Source organism: Melanerpes formicivorus, unplaced genomic scaffold, assembly GCF_026170545.1.
Source record: "Melanerpes formicivorus ecotype bairdi unplaced genomic scaffold, bMelFor1.0.p_v2 SCAF_13, whole genome shotgun sequence".
Taxonomy (NCBI): domain Eukaryota; kingdom Metazoa; phylum Chordata; class Aves; order Piciformes; family Picidae; genus Melanerpes; species Melanerpes formicivorus.
Genome location: NW_027142365.1, coordinates 15,753,472 through 15,772,480, shown reverse-complemented (window position 1 = coordinate 15,772,480; position 19,009 = coordinate 15,753,472). Strand labels below are relative to the sequence as shown.

The 19,009-nt window shown below is 48.1% G+C and overlaps 1 protein-coding gene across 1 annotated transcript in view; it reads right to left on the bottom strand.

Moving 5' to 3' along the window:
* Positions 1 to 1,277: 1,277 nt before the first annotated feature.
* ADARB2 (adenosine deaminase RNA specific B2 (inactive)) overlaps positions 1,278 to 19,009 on the bottom strand; it is a 58,601-nt gene continuing 40,869 nt past the window's right edge. The window contains exons 6-8 of the mRNA XM_068146295.1: positions 8,792 to 8,973; positions 6,395 to 6,573; positions 1,278 to 4,582 (exon numbers count right to left, since the gene is read on the bottom strand). Of these exons, the coding sequence (XP_068002396.1) occupies positions 4,406 to 4,582; positions 6,395 to 6,573; positions 8,792 to 8,973 (538 nt within the window). The 3' untranslated portion in view covers positions 1,278 to 4,405. The remainder of the gene's footprint in view (positions 4,583 to 6,394; positions 6,574 to 8,791; positions 8,974 to 19,009) is intronic.

Here is a 19,009-nt window from a genome sequence, read left to right as displayed (position 1 = left end):
CTTATCCTGCCCAAATGCCTACTGGCATAGGTTCAAGCTGCAGCAGAGTGTTAGGTTGCAAATAAAGCCATGCATAGCTGCTGAGCTGGGGAAGGAAACACTTGAGACAGTCTGGCTGGGTCTGGCACCGACTTCTTCAATGTGAGTGAGCAAAGACCTGTGGGGATGGAGAGCTGGTGAGGACTCTCCATCAGCTCTTGGGTTCATTTGAATCTTGGAACCAATCTTCACAAGGAGGGGGACAGGGTCTATTTCTACTTTGGCAGAGGGCACTTCTGAAAGGCTTTGGTAACTTCAGAGATCTCCCTGTGGACTAGCCAAGGGAAATCATCTCAAGGCACCAGGTGATGCTCATACAACAAAGCTAAACCTTCCAGTGGTTGTGGTCCTTTGGGCTCAGTGGGATTTTACTTTCTACTGTGGCTGACTACTGATAGCTTAAGGCAAGAATTAAACCAAGGCCACTCCACCAATGACGAACAAATCTGTAGATGCGTACTGACCTTTTGGTCATCACTGGAGTTTTCTTAAGCAGCTTTACACAGCCAAGTCCCCTGCAGTGAGACTTTGCAAAAATGTATTTAATTTTTGTTAAGAAAGATCTCTGAGAGTAACCCAGATGAAATTACAGATGGACCCAGTTCACTCCTCTGCAGGGTGAGACTGTGTCCCGTACGGCTGATTCTACATGAGCAAGCATGTCCAGCTCTCCATACAAGAGTGCTATTCCTGTGATGAATCCTAGAATGGTGCAGGTTGGAAGGGACCTTAGAGCTCATCTACCCCAACCTCCCCACCATGGGCAGGGTCACCTCTCAAATAGACTCAACTGCTCAAGGCTTCATCCAACCTGGCCTTGAACACTCCCAGGCAGAAGGCAGCCACAGCCTCCCTGGGCAGCCTGTTCCAGAGTCTCACCACCCTCCTACTGAAGAACTGCTTCCTAAGGTCCAGTCTAACCCTGCTCTTCCTCAGCTTCAAACCATTCCCTCTTGTCCTGTCTCTAGACACCCTCATGAAAAGTCCCTCTGCACCCTTCCTGTAGGATCCCTTCAGGTATTGGAAGGCAGCTCTAAGGTCCCCCCAGAGTCTTCTCTTCTGCAGGCTGAACAACCCCAGCTCTCTTAGCCTGTCCTCACAGCAGAGGAGTAAGACCATGTTGCCTGTAGTAGCTACAGCAGGGTTGTGTAGAAATGCACACCAGCATTGTGGAGCACATTCCAAGGGGCTGCTAAGCCAGAGTGAAGAACGGGCAACAAACAGTGAAAGAACAATTTTACTTGGCATTTTATTCACTCAACAGAAACATTCACTTATCAGGTATCACTGAAGTGCAATGTACAGAACTTAGCAGCAAATTCACATATGCAAATTCAGATTTGTTTTCCTCTGTTGTCTTCTTGGTTCTGGTTTTCTTTTGTACAAATATTACAGCTGTACCCCCGCTGGTACAGTATTGCCAGTCACTCATGCGTGTATGTACAGACTCTGCACTAAAGGATCACTACTGAGCAATGCTTCCTCTGCTTCAGGAAATGCTGTGTGTAGGGCAGCTGTGCTTCTGGGATGTGGTCCCAACCACGCTCTATCTATGCACATAATGAGAAGAAGTAGACATTAAGGTCATATTCAACCCTAGTGCAAACAAGTGCGACTCCTTCAATGACATCAGCTGATGCCTGCTTGCGGCAGGGACTTGGTTTGGTCCCTGCTGCTAAATTGGTTCTGACAGCTGAATCCAGGGGTGCATTCACCTATTTCCTGCAACAAAGGGTAATTCAATCCCACCAGTTTTTCCTTTTGTCCTTAAAAACAGCCAGGCATGGTGCTTTGCTTTGACAGTAGCTGCAGCAGCAGCCTGTGGAGCTGTGTGCTTTAAGTGAGCTGATGGCATGCCAGGCTGGGCCAAGAGGGGAAATGAGGGCAGGGAGATGTGAGGAGGAGTCACTGAAGTCTGTTGTGTGCTAGATAAGAACTAACTTGGAGAAGAGAACATTGCCTCTCCCTGCCCTCTGATGTTTGCATGAGAACTCTTGTCCTCCTCTCTGGTTGCCCTCTTGTTTCTCTTGGTGAGAGCAGCCAGAGTCCCTGGGACCACCATGGCCAATATCACCCACAGCTTCTCCCACACCTCCAGTCATGGGCTTGACCTCCCTTGCTCACCTGCTGGCCCTCTGGGCACCACTGCTGCCCAGAGGGCCCTGGAGGTGGGTACCAGTGACAGGTGTGTTAGAGGCCAGGGCTGTGGGGAGTTCTGGGGAGCTCCAGAAGGTGCCAAACCTTTCTGGATGTTTAAAGCAGAAAAGCTGCCGAAGCGGTCAGAGCGTTCTCAAAGTGTCTGCCACCAAATGTTCCCATTGCTGAAACCTCTCAGGGTTGATCACTTTGTTTTGTTTTGAAAACTATTTCTACTCTAGGGATATATCTTTCTTGGGTTTTAAACATTTTTGGTAGTTACCATGGAATGTCTTCTTCTGCTGAAAAGGTTTCTGGAAGGGGAGAGCTTTGTTTTCTCTAATTTAAAAATCCTAGGTTATCACAATTGTTTTTGTACAAGACACTATAGATACATCTTGTAGTTCATCATCTAAAAATAAAATCTCCTCAAAATACTGTAGCTACTCTATCGTGGGCATCAATAAACAATGCATTTACTGTATATGGCTCTCCAAATGTGACAAACCCTATACAAAGAGCAACTATCTTTATTGACAGGAGCAGTTTCCCCCCCCCCCCCATAAAGCAAATCACATGGAAAAATAGGAGCCTTGTGCTGTTTGAACAGTGACTCAGCCTGACAGTGCTGAGAAAAGACCAAGACAATTGTCACAAGTCAGCAGCAGCGTGTGTTATATACAGAGGTAAAGAGAATCCCAGGGGTGGAAAGAAAACTGGAGGTACATACCCGCAAATCCTGTCACTTGAAACACCCAAGGGAAAAGAAACACACTGGGCCTTGGTTCTGGTGTGGGACTAGCAAAGCTCAGCTCTCCCACCAGCGTCTTCTGCCTTCTGACAACGTTTGGGATGGTCCACAGAGGGACTGCATCAGCGCCAACCACAGATGTGGAGAATGTATTTCATTGTTGGGCGCTACTCATCTCCTAACTAAAAACCCCACCTGCTCTCCAGGCTGCACTTGAACAGTAGCAACGTTGGGCACTCAGAGCTACAACCTGACAGCTCTTACACTCACCAAGACCTCACCCAGGCCTCTGGCTGCATCTGCTGCACTTACGTCAGTTGCACTACGTGGGGAAGTAAAACTCACTGCAAGCCTGGCCAAATCTGGTTCACACCACTGCCTGTGACCAGAACAGTTCAGTCCTGCCAAGTCCCTTAGGCATGAAGCAGGTTAAGTGCGGTCAGCCCAGTTTGACAGGTGGAGAAACTGAGGCAGGAAAGAGCCAAGTAGCAAACGGGCTCTCTCGTTTGGGATGTCTTAGGTGCATCTACCCAACCCAGCATCCTGAGCTCACACCCACTTAGTTTGGAGCTGTGGATTGTCAGAAGCTTGGAAATCTGAGCCTCTGGGTTGTGGCTCCAGCCTGCCTGGTTGTAGGCAGCTACCTGAAGCTCCAGAGCCAGAAGCATTGTCGCAACGTTCTTCACTGGCAGTCCCTGCAGAGCTGTGACCTCCGCGGGCAGTGCAGGAGTGAGTCGCTCTCTTGAAGAGCATCTGCAGCCAGGCTGGTGTCTAAAGGGCATCTGTGATGAACTGGGTCTGGGCAATTAAAACTGCAGCATGCAAAACTTGTGGCCAGATTGGAGGATTTGGTGAGAATTGGTTTGGTCGAGGCATCAGAGGGAACAGCTGTAGAAAGTAAGGGACTCCTGACACCCAGCTTGGTGCTCAGAGGCAGCAGTGGGAAATGGAGCTTAGGAATGCTGCATCCCTTTGAGGTCCAAATTCTTTCTCACAGATTTAGGCAGCTAACAGGATGGTTTTTGCATAGAGGTTAGACACCTTGTTGTGGATGGTTATGGATGCTCTGAGGCCTGCTGCCACGCTGTGTGCCTGCGGTGCTTCATCTCTGCTCATTATTTTCCATTACTCAGTGATGACTGTGTGAGGGAAAACAAAACTGTTTTGGATCAGACAGGTGGCCTGCTAATGCCTCCCAATCAGTAACAACCACCAGCAATAACCAATGAAAAGCAGAATCTTTGTGGGGGTGGCAGGAACATTCTGGGGAAGGGACCGTGACAGAGCAGTTTTCTGAAGTGGAGCTCAGTGCATCAGATGCAGGCCTAGGGACGGATTTCCAGTACAGAATCAAAAGCAAATATCCCATGGAGGTTGCTGTTAAATCTCAGACTGCTTCAGTTCTCTCAGCTCACATGTCCTGCCTAGCCTCCTCTCCAGCTGATTTAAACCAGTCACGTAGCAAAGGTGTCAAGTGATTTATACAGTTAGTAGGAACTGATCTTGCTCCGGGGGTTTCTTCACCCAGGTGCCCAGCCCAGCTTTCTGAAATGCTTTGAACAGCTGCTGCTTGACAGACTGGTATGTCTGAGCCACCAGCTTTGCCTCGCTGTACACTGGTGGCACATCTCCATGGCTTGGTATTCGTGTGCTCAGCTGCAGAAGGAAAATCAGGGGAGGGGGAGAAAAACATCAAATAGTAAGGAAAAAAACCCCAACCAACCAATGAGCCAAAAGAAACAGGAGGCTTCAGGAGCTGCATAATCTTCCTGTCCACATTTCATAAGCAACAAACAAACTATCACTGTGCTTTGTGTGTTTGCTTTTGGTTTAACAAACAAACAACAACAAAACCAAACCAGGGAAGCCATAGATGCCTGTGACATGGGTTTGGGCTGTCGTGAAGAGGAGCGAGGTAAGCAGCTTTGCCTTGGAGTGAGCATGGGCACCAGCAAAGCTCAGCGTGCTTTGCAGAGGGAAAAACCACTTCCCAGGTTAGATGATTCTTAGGGATGAGAAAGGAAAAAATAAAGAAAGATGCTCAGTTTAGCCTGGGAAGTGGAGCAGCTCAGTGCTTCCAAGTAACACCAAGAGACACAAGAAGGAGAGTGCCCTCCCACGCTCTCCTCTTTTCCCTCTCATCTGTGACTGTCTGAAATGCTGTGAAACCTGCTCAGGACAGGGCAGCAATCAGGTGTCAGGATTCATGCTGGTGCTCTATCAGGACACTGGAGCTGCCTCTCAGGAGCTGTCTCAGCAGACAATGCCACATGTCCACTGCCTCTCCTCACCTGGAGCACACGTGTAGGAGCCAGCACCTTCAAACACAGGGACTCCACTGACCTGCCCAAGTCTTAACAGTGCTGGGCCAGTGGGAAAGCTTTGAGCTCTTATGAAAGAGACCACAGCCTGGGAAATGCTTTACAGCAAGCATATGGGAGAAGACCCAACCTTACAAACCAGGGAACTAGCACCCTGTAGGAGAAGGCACTCTCAAAGCACAGCCTGGTGAACAAACAATATTTCTCCTCTCTTCAAAGGAGAGATGGTGAAAGACAGATTAAAGGACAGCCTGAAATGAGCTGCTGCAGCCCATGTGGTGCCAGCCCACTGTGGGGCTGCTCTGACTGGGGCTTGCCAGCAAGGCAGGGCAATGCTGCCAGCCCAGGTTTCAATGGGCCACAAGCTGGCCTGGCTGGCAGTGGCTTCCTTCCAGCTGCCCTTTTGTTCCCCAGAGGTGGGCACAGATGAGATTGTCAAATGCTTCATTCTGCCAAAAGCAGAGTGCCCTGCTCAGCCATGAGTTACTCCTGCTCACCCCAACCCCACCCCTGGTGGGAGCCAGGTGCAGTTCAGCCACTGCTGGCCATAGCCTGCCCTGGGGCCCAGCCTACCCCAGGTTTTGTTCCTGTGAGGACCTCTCCATTTCAGGGGTGGCCAGAATGCCTCTTGCCCCATTTCCCAAGCTACCTGCTGTGCAAGAAATAGGCTGGGACCTGTGCCATCCAACTGTTACTGAGCCCTGCACATGAACCCCAGGTTGTCCCTTCTGCTTCCCCTCAGGCTCAGGGTCTCTGCTAGGACAGATCATGCCACTGCCTGAAATGGGATGAGTCCCACCAGCCTCCTTCCCTGGGCTCTCCTGCAGGGCAGAACAACCCCTTTGGGCTTGTCCTCATATGTCCCCACCCCGCCTGTCTGTTTGCCTTCCTGAATGACATTGTGGGTGGTAGTGGCTGCAGAATTCCCTACCATCACTCTGTCTTGTTCTTTTCCACTCAATTCCCAATAGGAAAAAGGTTCTGGGATTCAATGAAATACTTGTTTCTCCTTGTCTTTGTTGTCTCCTACTCTACAGGAACTCTTGGACAGTTCTGGGCAAGTCTTACAGCAAATGAATACAACTCCGGGATAGGAATCGGAGCAGCTCTGGCTGGTGGCAGTGCCCTGTGCATGCATCAGCCCTACCTTGCCATGCAGCTTTGCCCAGCGAGTGAAGAACATCTGCTTGCAGAGCCGTGAGGGACTGCCACAGGTCCTCTTCCCTGTTGTGGCATTGATGACCTCCAGGTCGGTGCTGCCCACGATCCAGTTCACGCTGAAGCCGGGAGACTTCCCGGGCTGCCGAGCATCAGCATGGCTCACCCCTGGCAGGAGAGAAGGACACCAGTGACACCCACAGCCCTCAGAGACTGCTAAGGTGTGGTGGCTTCTTGTGGCACACAGGACAGCTCTGGGCAAGCACACTGGCACTGCACAAGCTGCTGTCACCACTGGTTAAATGGCCCCAGAGAGCTTGGAGGAGCCTGAGAGGTGACCTCATTTGTGTTCATAAATGCGTAAAGGGTGAGTGCCAAGAGGCTGGAGCCAGCCTCTGCTTGGCAATGCCCAGTGCCAGAACAAGGGGCAATGGGTGGAAGTTGAGGCATAGGAAGTTCCATGGAAACAAGAGGAAGAATTATTTCCCTGTGAGGGTGACAGAGCCCTGGAGCAGGCTGCCCAGGGGGGTTGTAGAGTCTCCCTCTCTGGTGATATTCAAGACCCGGCTGGATGAGTTCCTGTGTGACCTGGTAGAGGTGATCCTGCTCTGGCAGGGGGGTTGGACTGGATGATCTCTTGAGGTCCCTTCCAGCCCCTGACATTCTGTGATTCTGTGATATGCTGCACTGAAAGTTTGCATTCATCCTTTAGTTTATCCTTTAGCAGGTCCCAGGGCTCCTGTCCCACCCTGCCGGAGAACCTTTCCTGACCACAAGGAAAGGCTTTAGACTGGGTGTGTGCTGTTGATGGCACTGAATGAAATCCTTCTGAAGGGCTATAATGGGGAAACTTTTGTGCAAGGAACTAAGCAGCAAACCTCTTTTGTCACGAGCTCCTCCTGGTGAGCTTCTCATGGTCCAGCCCATGCTGGGCTCACAGATGTCTGCTGTTAAGTGCTGGGGCCTGCAGTGTGATGGGAAGTCCAAAACACAGGGCTTCTGCAAACAGGGGGGTGTTTGCCAAAGTAGCAGCCAGCTGTGAGAAAGGGGTAGTGGTGTGTTTCCCAACCAGCTGTGATGTGGTATGGGAAGGAAGACAGGACTGAGGTGTTCCCATGCCAGACCAGGGCAGGAGGCAGCATGTGATGGAGGAGGTGTGTGGAGCACAGGTTCTGGCATACTTGCATTGCACAATCTTTGGCTTGCTGCACTGAAGAGTTAAAATATGGAGACAAGCTGTTCAAACTAGGGTAAGCCTCATGACCTACTCACCTCATGACACATACATGTACATTACACTTAAGCAAATGCACTAAAACACACAGAACCTGAGAATTTCCCCACTGGCTAAACTATCACCTCTGCCTCAGCCCAACGAATTTTGTCACAAGAACACATATAAAAACCCCAATACCCGCCCCCCCCCCCCCACCATGAACTAGATAAGGACTAAAATAGCCCTCTCCTGACTGAGGAACCTAGAGGACTTCAAGAGGCAATGCTGCCCTCTTGACCTACATCTTTGTAAACCTGATGTCTCAGAGAATCCTTCTGAAGAACGATGATCACTGTCTAAAAGTCATATATGGGTCTAATCCTGTGCGGAACTGGTGGTGCTTAGCACTCACATGCCTTGTGATGCTGTGAAGGCATTCAGAACCGTGGGGTTTTGCTGGAGTGAGGCTGGACAGCTCCTGCCTGGCTGGTGGTTAAGGAACCTAGAGTCAGGAGGCTGGAGAAAAAAAGGAGCAGAACCCTGGAATAGGAACAGGGACTGGGAAGGAGAAGTGACGGCAATCAGGGTAAGCCTTGCTGGTAGCTGGAAGCCATGGAGCTGCTGACACTATGGGCAGCAGCCTTGCTGGGTGGCAGCAATGCACCCCCAAGGTCTGCTGAGGAGGCAGAGGCTTCTACTCCAAGGAGCAGCCCTTCCACAGCCATCTGCCCTGAGCACAAGGGCTGGCAAGTGTTGAAGGAGCCCGGGCTCTGAATAAGGGGCATGGATGGTAGGGCTGCAGGCAAGTGGCCAGAGAGGTGAAGGCTGCTTCTGACTCCACACACTCACTAGGTGAGGGAGAGAGTTCAAGTTTACTGAGAACTTTCAGAACCCTTTTACTCAGACACACTTCTCCCCTCCCTGAGCAGCCTTTACACAGTGGTGTTTTTCCTGGCCAGCTTGTCTCCACTACTGATGCTTTTTGTGCTCACTGTACATGAAAGAGGAACCGTGCATCATTTTCTTCATTCTACCAATTCATGCTCTGCAGGGAAAAAGAAGCCATGGGCTAGTGGTTTACTTACAAACAAGTAAACTTTCCTGCTGGTGACTGGCACAATTAGTGATGGGAGAGAGGATCATTTATCTTGCAGGCAGGTGTTTGCTTACCACTGAGAAGCAGCTGATTGCGCCGGTATGAAGCTGGCAGCTGACCAATGTCTTCTATTCTATGGCTCATTACCCGGGAAAGGTGACCAGTGTGATAGAGGCTTCCCACAACGATGCTGTGTAAGTACATGGGTTCAATGAAGGAGCTGAGCAGAGCACCTTGGAGCCCAAGGATGTTCCATCTGGAAAAGAAATTCAGGGGCAATGAAACACAGTGGGGGAGGGAGGGCCATCAGAGCATTGCCTTGGGAAAACCAGCAAAGCCCAGCACAAGGCTGGAGGGATGGGAGCTGAAAGTGTTCCTTCCCTGTTCAGGGAGCACTGCACTGCTGGGCTATTACACACTCGTGCACTGTTTCCCCTCTACAACTCTTTTGGATGGCTGTGATGCCACTGGCTTGAGCGAGGCATTTCTGTCTTGTGTCATGGCAAGCAGAGGCCTCTTGCAGAGATCTGCTCTCCACAAGAGCACTGGTTGTTGGATGAAGGCTCATTTAGCATGGCTCCAGCACAACTGTAGTGCTGCTTGCAAAATGAGTGCTTCTTCTGTGTCCTAGCTCAGAGAGGGACAGGTTGCTCTACTGCTCCAAAAGGGGCAAAAGAATAACACTCACACCATTGGATTGGATGGTGAGGGGAAGTTTAAATGGAAAAGCAATTCATATGCTACAAGGCATGGTGGTGAGCATGGAAAAGCAAACAAGGTTCCAAGAAATCCCCAGTCTAAACTTAACACAGAAGTTCCTTTACACCAGACCAAACACCCAACACTCCACTTCTCCCCACCTGGGGTTCACCAAAAACCCCAGGGCTCTTTTTTCCCTCATCTCCCATTGCTAGGCTGGTTTCAGGCTGGCCAGGCCCGAACTGCCCCCCCCCGCTTTTTACCCTGGCATTAGGCCTAAACAGGCCAAGATTGTGCAGGGGGCAAAAAGTTACTCAAGACAAAGAGGCCTGGGATACTCCCCCAGTGTTAGCAGATAAGAGAGCATCTCTCTCCCACGGGAACAGAGAGGGAAGAAAGAGGAAGACAATAACTTTGCAGCCAGATTTATAAGGGTGCAGGATTTATGGGACACTATTTCCTGTGCCCATCAGTGGGCTGGACACTCTAGACACTGGAGGTCTCAATCCTGTGGCTTCTTTTTCTCTTGGAGGCACCCAGCCTAAACAGCCACATTCTATTATCCTACATTGCTTTGGCATTTGTCACACATTTGTGCCATCCCCTAGCCATACAGCCACTCAGGTGACCAAAACTCCCACAAAATCCAGCCTCCCAGGCTCACATTTCCTTGCACAAATGATCATGCAGGTATGAAGACATCCAGAAGTATCAAACCTTGGTCCAGAAAAGAAAAAAGTTACACTCATAAGCAATTTGTTTGTAAGCAGTAGTTTGACCTGCCCTGAAGCCTTCAGGGATGGGGATGTTTCACCCTGTTGCTGTCTTAAAGGTGCAAAAGTGATGGTGGAAACCTCAGGGCCTTCACCCTGTTCCTGTCTGTAAGCTGCATACCACTGATGCCAGATTGGCTGCCAGAGGGGCAACAAAGCTGGGGAGGGGTCTGGAGCACAGCCCTATAAGGTGAGGCTGAGGTAGCTGGGGGTGTTTAGCCTGAAGAAGAGGACACTCAGGGGAGACCTTACTGCCATCTAGAACTACTTGAAGGGAGGTTGTAGATAGGTGGAGGTTGGTCTCTTCTCCCAGGCAACCAGCACCAGAACAAGAGGACAGAGTCTCAAGCTGTGCCAGGGGAAGTTTAGGCTGGAGGTGAGGAGCAAGTTCTTCCCAGAAAGAGTAATTGGCCATTGGAATGTGCTGCCCAGGGAGGTGGTGGAGTCACCATCATTGGAGGCATTTAAGAAGAGACTGGATGAGGCACTTGGTGCCGAGGTTTAGTTGATTAGATGGTGTTGGGTGATAGGTTGGACTTGATGATCTTGAAGGTCTTTTCCAACCTGGTCTGGTCTATTCTATTCTATTCTATTCTATTCTATTCTATTCTATTCTATTCTATTCTATTCTATTCTATTCTATTCTATTCTATTCTATTCTATTCAGAAAGTTCTTCCCAGAAAGAGTAATTGGCCACTGGAATGTGGTGCCCGGGGAGGTGGTGGAGTCACTGCCCCTGGAGGTGTTCAAAAAAGAATTGAATGTGGCACTTGGAGCCGTGGTTTAGCTGTCAGCAGGTGTTTGGTAATAGGTTGGACTTGATGATCTCTGAGGTCTTTTCCAACCTTTCTAACAAGAAGTCGTTTCCCAGACCAGACCAATACTAACGCGCTCTCCTTACACTTGGAGGTTATTTTTGTGCTGCCAATCTGTTTGAATAGTGTTGAGTTCAGGAGTTCCAAGCGAAGCCACTTCAGAAGCCGCAGCTTCGGAGAGCGCATTCGGGCTCATTAAAAACCAAAACATGGGCAGCGGCATTTGGAGCTCTGTCGCTGACTGGAGGAAGAAGGACGAGGTGCCTGCTATCGGAGGCACCATCCAGCGGCTGCCATGCTAACTGATGTGTTTGAAGCCCAATCCCCATCAGCAGCAAGCATTATGTAGCTAATTTCTTACATCATTGTTCTTTCCATTAATTAACATTTCTCCGGCGCCGGTGCGATTATTGCGGCGCCTCGGTGCTGCATCTCTCTTTTCATGATTAATAAGGACTCGTTAGATTTCCTCTTCCTGAAGCAGTCAATTAACACAGAATACTTTCCATTAATTACCGAATGCTTAAAGCCAGCACGCTGTACCTGGAGAGCAATCTGCTCTAGGAACCAGTGACACCGATTGCTTTAAAAAGTTCCCTTCAAATTTGACTCCACAAACAGGAGCGATTTCGCTGGCTGTATTAATTTGCCTCCGAAGCAGGGCTGTGAATGAGAAACATCTTTTAATCTCATGCAAGAAAAGGCAGCCATCTGGCTGCTGAGGATTTCAGAGGCAGCCTCTCCCCGTCTCCCCTCTGTAAATGTGGGTCATTAAAGTAATGTGTTCATCTACATAAAACTCAAATGGAATATAAAAGGTAATATTTATATACAAACAATTTAGTCCCACAATTTAAACAGCCATTGGCTTTATGAAACATTTACTTTAGTCGATCAGATTTGCATATCTTCATTTTGGGGAAGGGGGGGGTGTTAAAAAAAAAAGGAAAAAAGTTAAAAAAAAAGGGTAAAAAAAAAAAGAAGTGTGGTCATTCCCACAAATAACATCGCTCTGAAAGGAGAGGGCGAGCTGCCTCTCCCACTGAATAGCTTATGGACCTGCTGGAATGTGTCCAGAGAAGGGCCACGAGCATGAGCGGAGGGCTGGAGCTCCTCTCCTATGAGGACAGGCTGAGAATAGAATCAAATGGAATGGAATGGAATGGAATGGAATGGAATGGAATGGAATGGGATAGGATAGGATAGGATAGGATAGGATAGGATAGGATAGGATAGGATAGGATAGGATAGGGTGGAATGGAATGGGATAGGATAGGATAGGATAGGATAGGATAGGATAGGATAGGATAGGATAGAATGGAATAGAATGGAATAGAATGGAATAGAATGGAATGGGATAGGATAGGGTGGAATAGAATGGAATGGAATGGGATAGGATAGGATAGAATAGAATGGAATGGAATGGGATAGGATAGGATAGGATAGGATAGGGTGGAATGGAATGGAATGGAATGGGATAGGATAGGATAGGATAGGATAGGATAGGATAGGATAGGATAGGATAGAATGGAATAGAATGGAATGGGATAGGATAGGGTGGAATGGAATAGAATGGAATGGAATGGGATAGGATAGGATAGAATAGAATGGAATGGAATGGAATGGAATAGGATAGGATAGGATAGGATAGAGTGGAATGGAATAGGATAGGATAGGATAGGATAGGATAGGGTGGAATAGAATGGAATAGGATAGGATAAGGTGAAATAGAATGGGATAGGATTGGATAGGATAGGATGGAATAGAATGGGATAGGATAGGGTAGGGTAGGATAGGATAGGATAGGATAGGATAGGATAGGATAGGATAGGATAGGATAGGATAGGATAGGATAGGATAGGATAGGATAGGATAAATCAGGTTGGAAGAGACCTTCAAGATCATCGTGTCCAACCCATCATCCAACACCACCTAATCAACTAAACCATGGTACCAAGAACCCTATCAAGTCTCCACCTAAACACCTCTGGTGATGGTGACTCCACCACCTCCCCAGGCAGCCCATTCCAATGGGCAATCACTCTCTCTAAGAATGTTTGGGTTGGCCCGTTTGGAGAACACAAGGCTCCCAGGAGACCTTATTGTGGCCTTACAATATCTGAAGGGGGCTACAAGAAAGCTGAAGAGGGACTTTTGAGGGTGTCAGGGAGTGATAGGACTGGGGGGAATGGAGCAAAACTAGAAATGGGTAGATTCAGATTGGATGTTAGGAAGAAGTTCTTCCCCATGAAGGTAGTGAGACAGTGGCACAGGTTGCCCAGGGAGGTGGTAGAAGCTTTATCCTTGGAGGTTTTTAAGGCCAGGCTGGATGTAGCTGTGAGCAACCTGATCTAGTGTGAGGTGTCCCTGCCCATGGCAGGGGGGTTGGAACTAGATGATCTTTGAGGTCCCCTCCAACTCTAACAATTCTGTGAATCTATGATGCAAAATTAATAATGCAAGCTTAAAAACTGGAGTGCAGCTCAGCTAACAGTACCATGCCTCCAGCCAGCTCCTGAGGTGAGTAAAAAAGCTAGTGATACCTTTGTTCAGTGGAAGCTGCTAAGCCATCAGTGGTGTTTTCAAGGTTTGACATTGCCTTTAAAAAAAAAAACCCTTGTATATTTGATTGAAGGAGAGAAAGAAGCAGCTGAACAGGAGAGCAACATATGTTCAGCAGAGCTGGAATCTGAGCAATATTGCACCTCACCAGAAATCATCTGAGCTTTATTTACCAAAATATGGGATTGTGAGCAGCTCAGAAATTACACAGTAATAATGGCTACCTGATCTAAATTATTTACAAGGAACTTGCCTTTTCTTTAGAGAGGTTTCTCTGCCTCACTCAGAAAGTGTTCATCCTGCTGTTCAAAGGGGCTGGGATGTCAATGGAATTACACTATTGGAAATCATAGGATAAACACAACCAGGTCACCTCCTATGTATAAAAAGCATTTAATAGGCATTAATTAATTCTCACAGTGCTGCTGTGAGTGAATCCCCCATTCTTATGCATGCTGGGGAACCAAAGCAGGAAGGCAATATAATCTGCTCAAGTCTGCAGTGTTGTTTGGATACAGAGCTAGAGCCCACAATGTCTGAATACAAGTTGCTCTTCAAGGCAACCCTGTTTTCTCCTTCCAAGAGAAGACCCAGGCAAATGTAGGAAGCAATGGAACTTCTGCATCAGCTGTGATGGGTTTTGGCCTTGAGGTTTAAGTAAGTACAAGACAAATTGGGTGGAGGGGCCAGACTGAAAAATCAAGGGAGCAGAAACATGGCACAGAATACAGGGCATGAGAGCTAGCCGTGCCTGATGGGTGGTGTAAAAAGATGTGGTCCCAGAAGAAGATAGCATCCTATGACAGGAAAGGTAAAGCAAAGAGGCAATGTTTGGTGGGGGCTGCTTGCTGGGCCCTCTTGAGCAATGACAAGGCTGGTGGCTGCTATGGTGGTGGTGGAGGAAAGGCAGGAGGGTGATGGGACTGCCACCCGTGTGCTGGCCACTTCCCAGTTTGACAGAGCACAGATTCCACAACACCCATTTAGAAAAGAGGGATGAGAAAGCAGAGAAGGAGCTCTGCCTTCAAGTCTATCCCAGGTTTGATGCAGAGACAGGCCAGCTGTCTCTTTCTGGAAAGTAGCCCCAAATCCCACCAAATCAGCACAGGTCCTAGGGCAAGAGGCCAGCTCCTGTGCTGTGCTGAACTGGCCAATGCACTGCCTCTTGCACTGCCACTCCTGCCCTCAGAGCACAGCAAGAACACATAAATGATGGGGGAAATTTCAGTTACTCATTCTGCTTCTGTCCTGTGGATGAAAGCACCCACCTTGGAGGGCAGCCAGTCAGCATTTCACATAAACAATAGATTTAACTAAAAACCTTGGAGGGGAGGTCCTCTTATTCTATCCACTGATCATCTCCCTGACCGACACATGTGGCTGACGCACCGCCTCAGTCCTTTGATACCTGAACATCCATGGGATTATTTGCAGGCAGCTGACAGGAAAAGTTCTGTCTGAGCAGCAGTGAAACTATCAATGAGGGTGCTCAGCTTTGAAGGAGCTATTTCTCTGTAGCCTAATTTAGGCTTGTGAAAGTAGCTGTGTTCCCATCTGTAACAAAGTGCTCTCCTCAAATGTGGCTTTTCCAAATAAAATTATTATTCAGAGCAATGCAGTGTTACATTTTGGATCTTCAATACATCAAAGTGACTTTTCCTGCTACGAGGAAATATGCAGGATCACTCAGAGTTTTCCTAATTGTGGGGGATTTTAAGGGCTGTTTTCAAGGGCACACATCTCTCTCATAACGCTGTGCGCTGTGCAATAACCCAATAAAGTGAAAGCTCAACCCACTGCTCCCTTAGTCACAGATCTTCTCTTGAAAAACTAAAATCTTCAGCAAGTAGGATCAATACAACCCAAATGTCTCCCCTTTTCACTTAAATATGGGAGCTTCTGGTGCTTTCAATGGAAGGGAAGTGTACCCTTCCTTTTGTTCAAACAGCAGATATTGCTGCACTGTTTACAGAGACCAAATCCTGCACCCGGTTTTCAATATAGATAATCCTTGAAGCAATAGATTTGTGCCTGTTTGTCAATCACAGAAATGCCAGTGATGAACTGGGAGGCACCCCAGAGCAGCAGCTTCTCTTTAATTAGATGCTGTGCTCCCTGGGACCTGGATGCAGGGCACGCTGGGGCTGAGCCCCTGCAGAACCTCCACACAGCTCCCACAGCCTGGGACCATCAGCAAGACGTGCAGAGCAATGTGTACCCCTGTCACAACCACATCACAACCTCCACAGCTGCAGGCTCTCACCATGTGAGCTGGCTGCAGCCCCCCACATGGACACATCAATGACAACAACACTGAGGAAGGGGCTTAGGGCAAGCCCACGGGGGTGCAAAGGGCTGCAACCTCCTGCAGGTCTGCACATGGCTCCTCAGCCCCCACTGAGATGTGGTGTGGCACCTGGAGCCCCTTTGCTGAGTGCTCCCAGTAAGGGTTTGCACAGCACACTACTGCCAGCCAAGTGCTGACAACTCTCTTGCCCTGGAACCCCTTTGAAACTGAGACGTGGAGAAACTCACACAGGGCTTCAAAGCATCCCAGTGACCTCTGTCCACCTGCCACTGAAGCTTGGTGAGACTCAAGTGTCTCTTTGGGGCCTTTGGAGACCTCACCATTAAAAAGCACTGCTGCTGATTTCTCAAAGCTTAATTTGTTATGACTTTTTACAAGAGAGACTTCTATTTTGGGAGGGGGTTGTCATTAGGAGCTTTAACTCTTACCCACTTGGCGAGTTGTTAACCTCCCGCACCACAAGCTTCCATTACCCGCATTTCCAGCTATGCTTCACACAACAGCAATTGTTATTCATGGTGGCCTGTGCTCAGCAGAGCACCTGTGGTGTTCCTATTTATACGACCATTTAGCTATTATTGGTTTGGAAACTGGAACCAGTGCATTAGTTTTTGATCAGTATTTTAACAGTAGGTGGTTTATAGATGTTTTCTGGAACGTACCTTATGGTGCAAGATTAAAACCGCAATCTCAGTCACACAGAAAGGGGTTAAGAGAGAGAATTACGAATCAAGTGCACAAATCATCTCTAATTGAAGGTCTGGCTGTGTTAATTGATTTTCATTTACATTAATATGCAGTCTTTGAAGTAGCTTTTCCTCAGAGTTACCTTGTCAGGCCCAGTCTCCTGCTCGCAACGGCTCTGGTTGACAGGCTAACACTAAACCAGATCTAATTCCTAACACTGACTTTTAGTCTTGCATTTTTTTATATGCTACATTTAAACACAGCTTAATTTGCTCAACCCATCTTGTAAAATGCTACTTCAGACTCCCCATCCTGAAGCAGCACCTACCTTCCCTTGCACTACTCTGACCCTGTTTCTCAGTAAAGATTCCTTCCTGCTCTTCTGCCTCTGGAGCCCAAATAATCCCCAGACTTTAGCCACAGGACAAGAATAAACAGTCAGTGTTGTAATGCAGCATTTGGAGGGCCTTTGTTACTGCTTGTGTTGTTTTGCAGGTGAGGTATAATGTTGATGTTCGAGGTCTTATTTAACCTCTGGGGCTTCATGCCACTGTTTTTGTGAAGTACAAGGAAGTGGATGACCGCTAACCTGGTGGCAAGAAAATACACAACCTTGTGAAGGTGACCTTTTGGAAGCAGCAGTAAGAAAACAATCCTAAGGCCAGAGCTTACAAAATAAACACTAAATTCTGGCTTTTATTTGATGTATAAAGACAGTGGTTGTGAGGATTTTCCCCTCCAAATCCTGCACACTGCAAAGTATATTCCTCAAGCCTGCACCCTGCAGGAGGGCTTCTGAAAGAGGACAAGTGGCACAGCTCATGCATTTAAAGTGTGTCTACCACCATTACAGGGTGGAGATGCAAGTTTGATGCCCAGAAAACTGGCATCTCTCCTAAGTAGGCAAAGAATAGAGTCAGAGAATTGTTCCAGCTGGAAAAGCTAAGATTATCAAGTCCAACCACTCACCCAACACCACCATGGCCATTAAACCACGTTCCAAAGTGCCATGGACATGTGTTTCTTGAACACCTCCACGCATGGTGACTCCACCATCTCCCTGGGCAGCCTGTTCCACTCCCTGACCACTCCTGCAGCAAAGAAATTTTTCCTCATCTCCAACCTAAACCTTCCCTGGCACAATTTCAGGCCATTTCTTCTTGTTCTGTCACCTGAGACTTGGGAGAAGAGACCAACCCCCACCTCACTCCATCCTCCTTTCAGGGAGCTGTAGAGAGCAATGAGGTCTCCCCTCAGCCTATTCTTCTCCAGACTAAACACCCCCAAGTCCCTCAGCTGCTCCTCATGAGCCATATTCTCCAGATCCTTCACCAGCTTTCTTATTCTTCTCTGGACATGCTCCATCCCCTCAGTATCCTTCTTGGAATGAGGGGCCCAAAACTGAACCCAGGATTCGAGGTGTGGGACACTGAAATAAAAGCCTTCACATTGGTTATGATTAGCATAAACAAATACTGAATGTCACAAACTTTCCCCCAAACAGCAGATCATTTTCAGCATTGTTTTGCTCACCATGTTTCTGCTTTTTCACAAGTGTATACAGTGTAGGCTGCAGAGGAAAAGGAAAATGGGAATTTTAGGTTTCAGCGTAACTAAGGAACTTTGGGTGGAAAAAGTGGAGTTTAAGCCTAACATCCGTGGCACCAAGGGGCTGAGCTCACTTCAGCTGCACGGTGAGAGCCACAGGAGCTGAGAGTGCAGCAGCCAACACTCTCTTTGGGTGGGTTATCTGGGGATTCACAGAGCCCAAACTTTAAATTTGCACATAGAAATGCATAGATTTTTAAAGCCAGAAGGAACCACCAAGATCTAGCCTGACCTTCTTTATAACACAGTCACCTCCTAATTCCCTGTCTGAGCCAAATAACTCCATGTCAGAAGGGTTTGTGCTTTAATTCAGTAAGGGAACAGATAGGAGAGCAGGCTGTTTATCTTCCAGTCTCAGCACAGCCATAGAGCCTGAGTACTGCGTACCCAGCATCAAGTTCTCTCAAACTTCTGGTGACTGTAATAGAAATTGCTAAATGCCTTTGAATAACAAATCCAGTTGATTAAACCACTCTCTGCTTATGGCTATCCAGTGAGCAAGAAAGGACATAAACTGTTAGCCAGCTGATTTATAGAATGTTATTCACTTTTCTGAGTCTTTGATATCCTGATAGAAGCGTCCTTTGCAAATCATGCAAAATGCTGCATAGTGTAGCAGCTACTGGCTAGGCTCTCAAGAGAAAACATCCTCTAATAGCCCAGTGCTCCTGAGGGGGTTTTACAAGCAATAAAACCCCATTTTTGTCAAATCTTGCTTATTCAAACATGAATCTCAGCTGCTTCTCTTCTGACTGCAAGACAAATCCCAATGATACGCAACCAGAGTCCTCCTGCATCCTGCAGACATTTAAAGAGTGTCTGTGCGGTACAGCAAATAT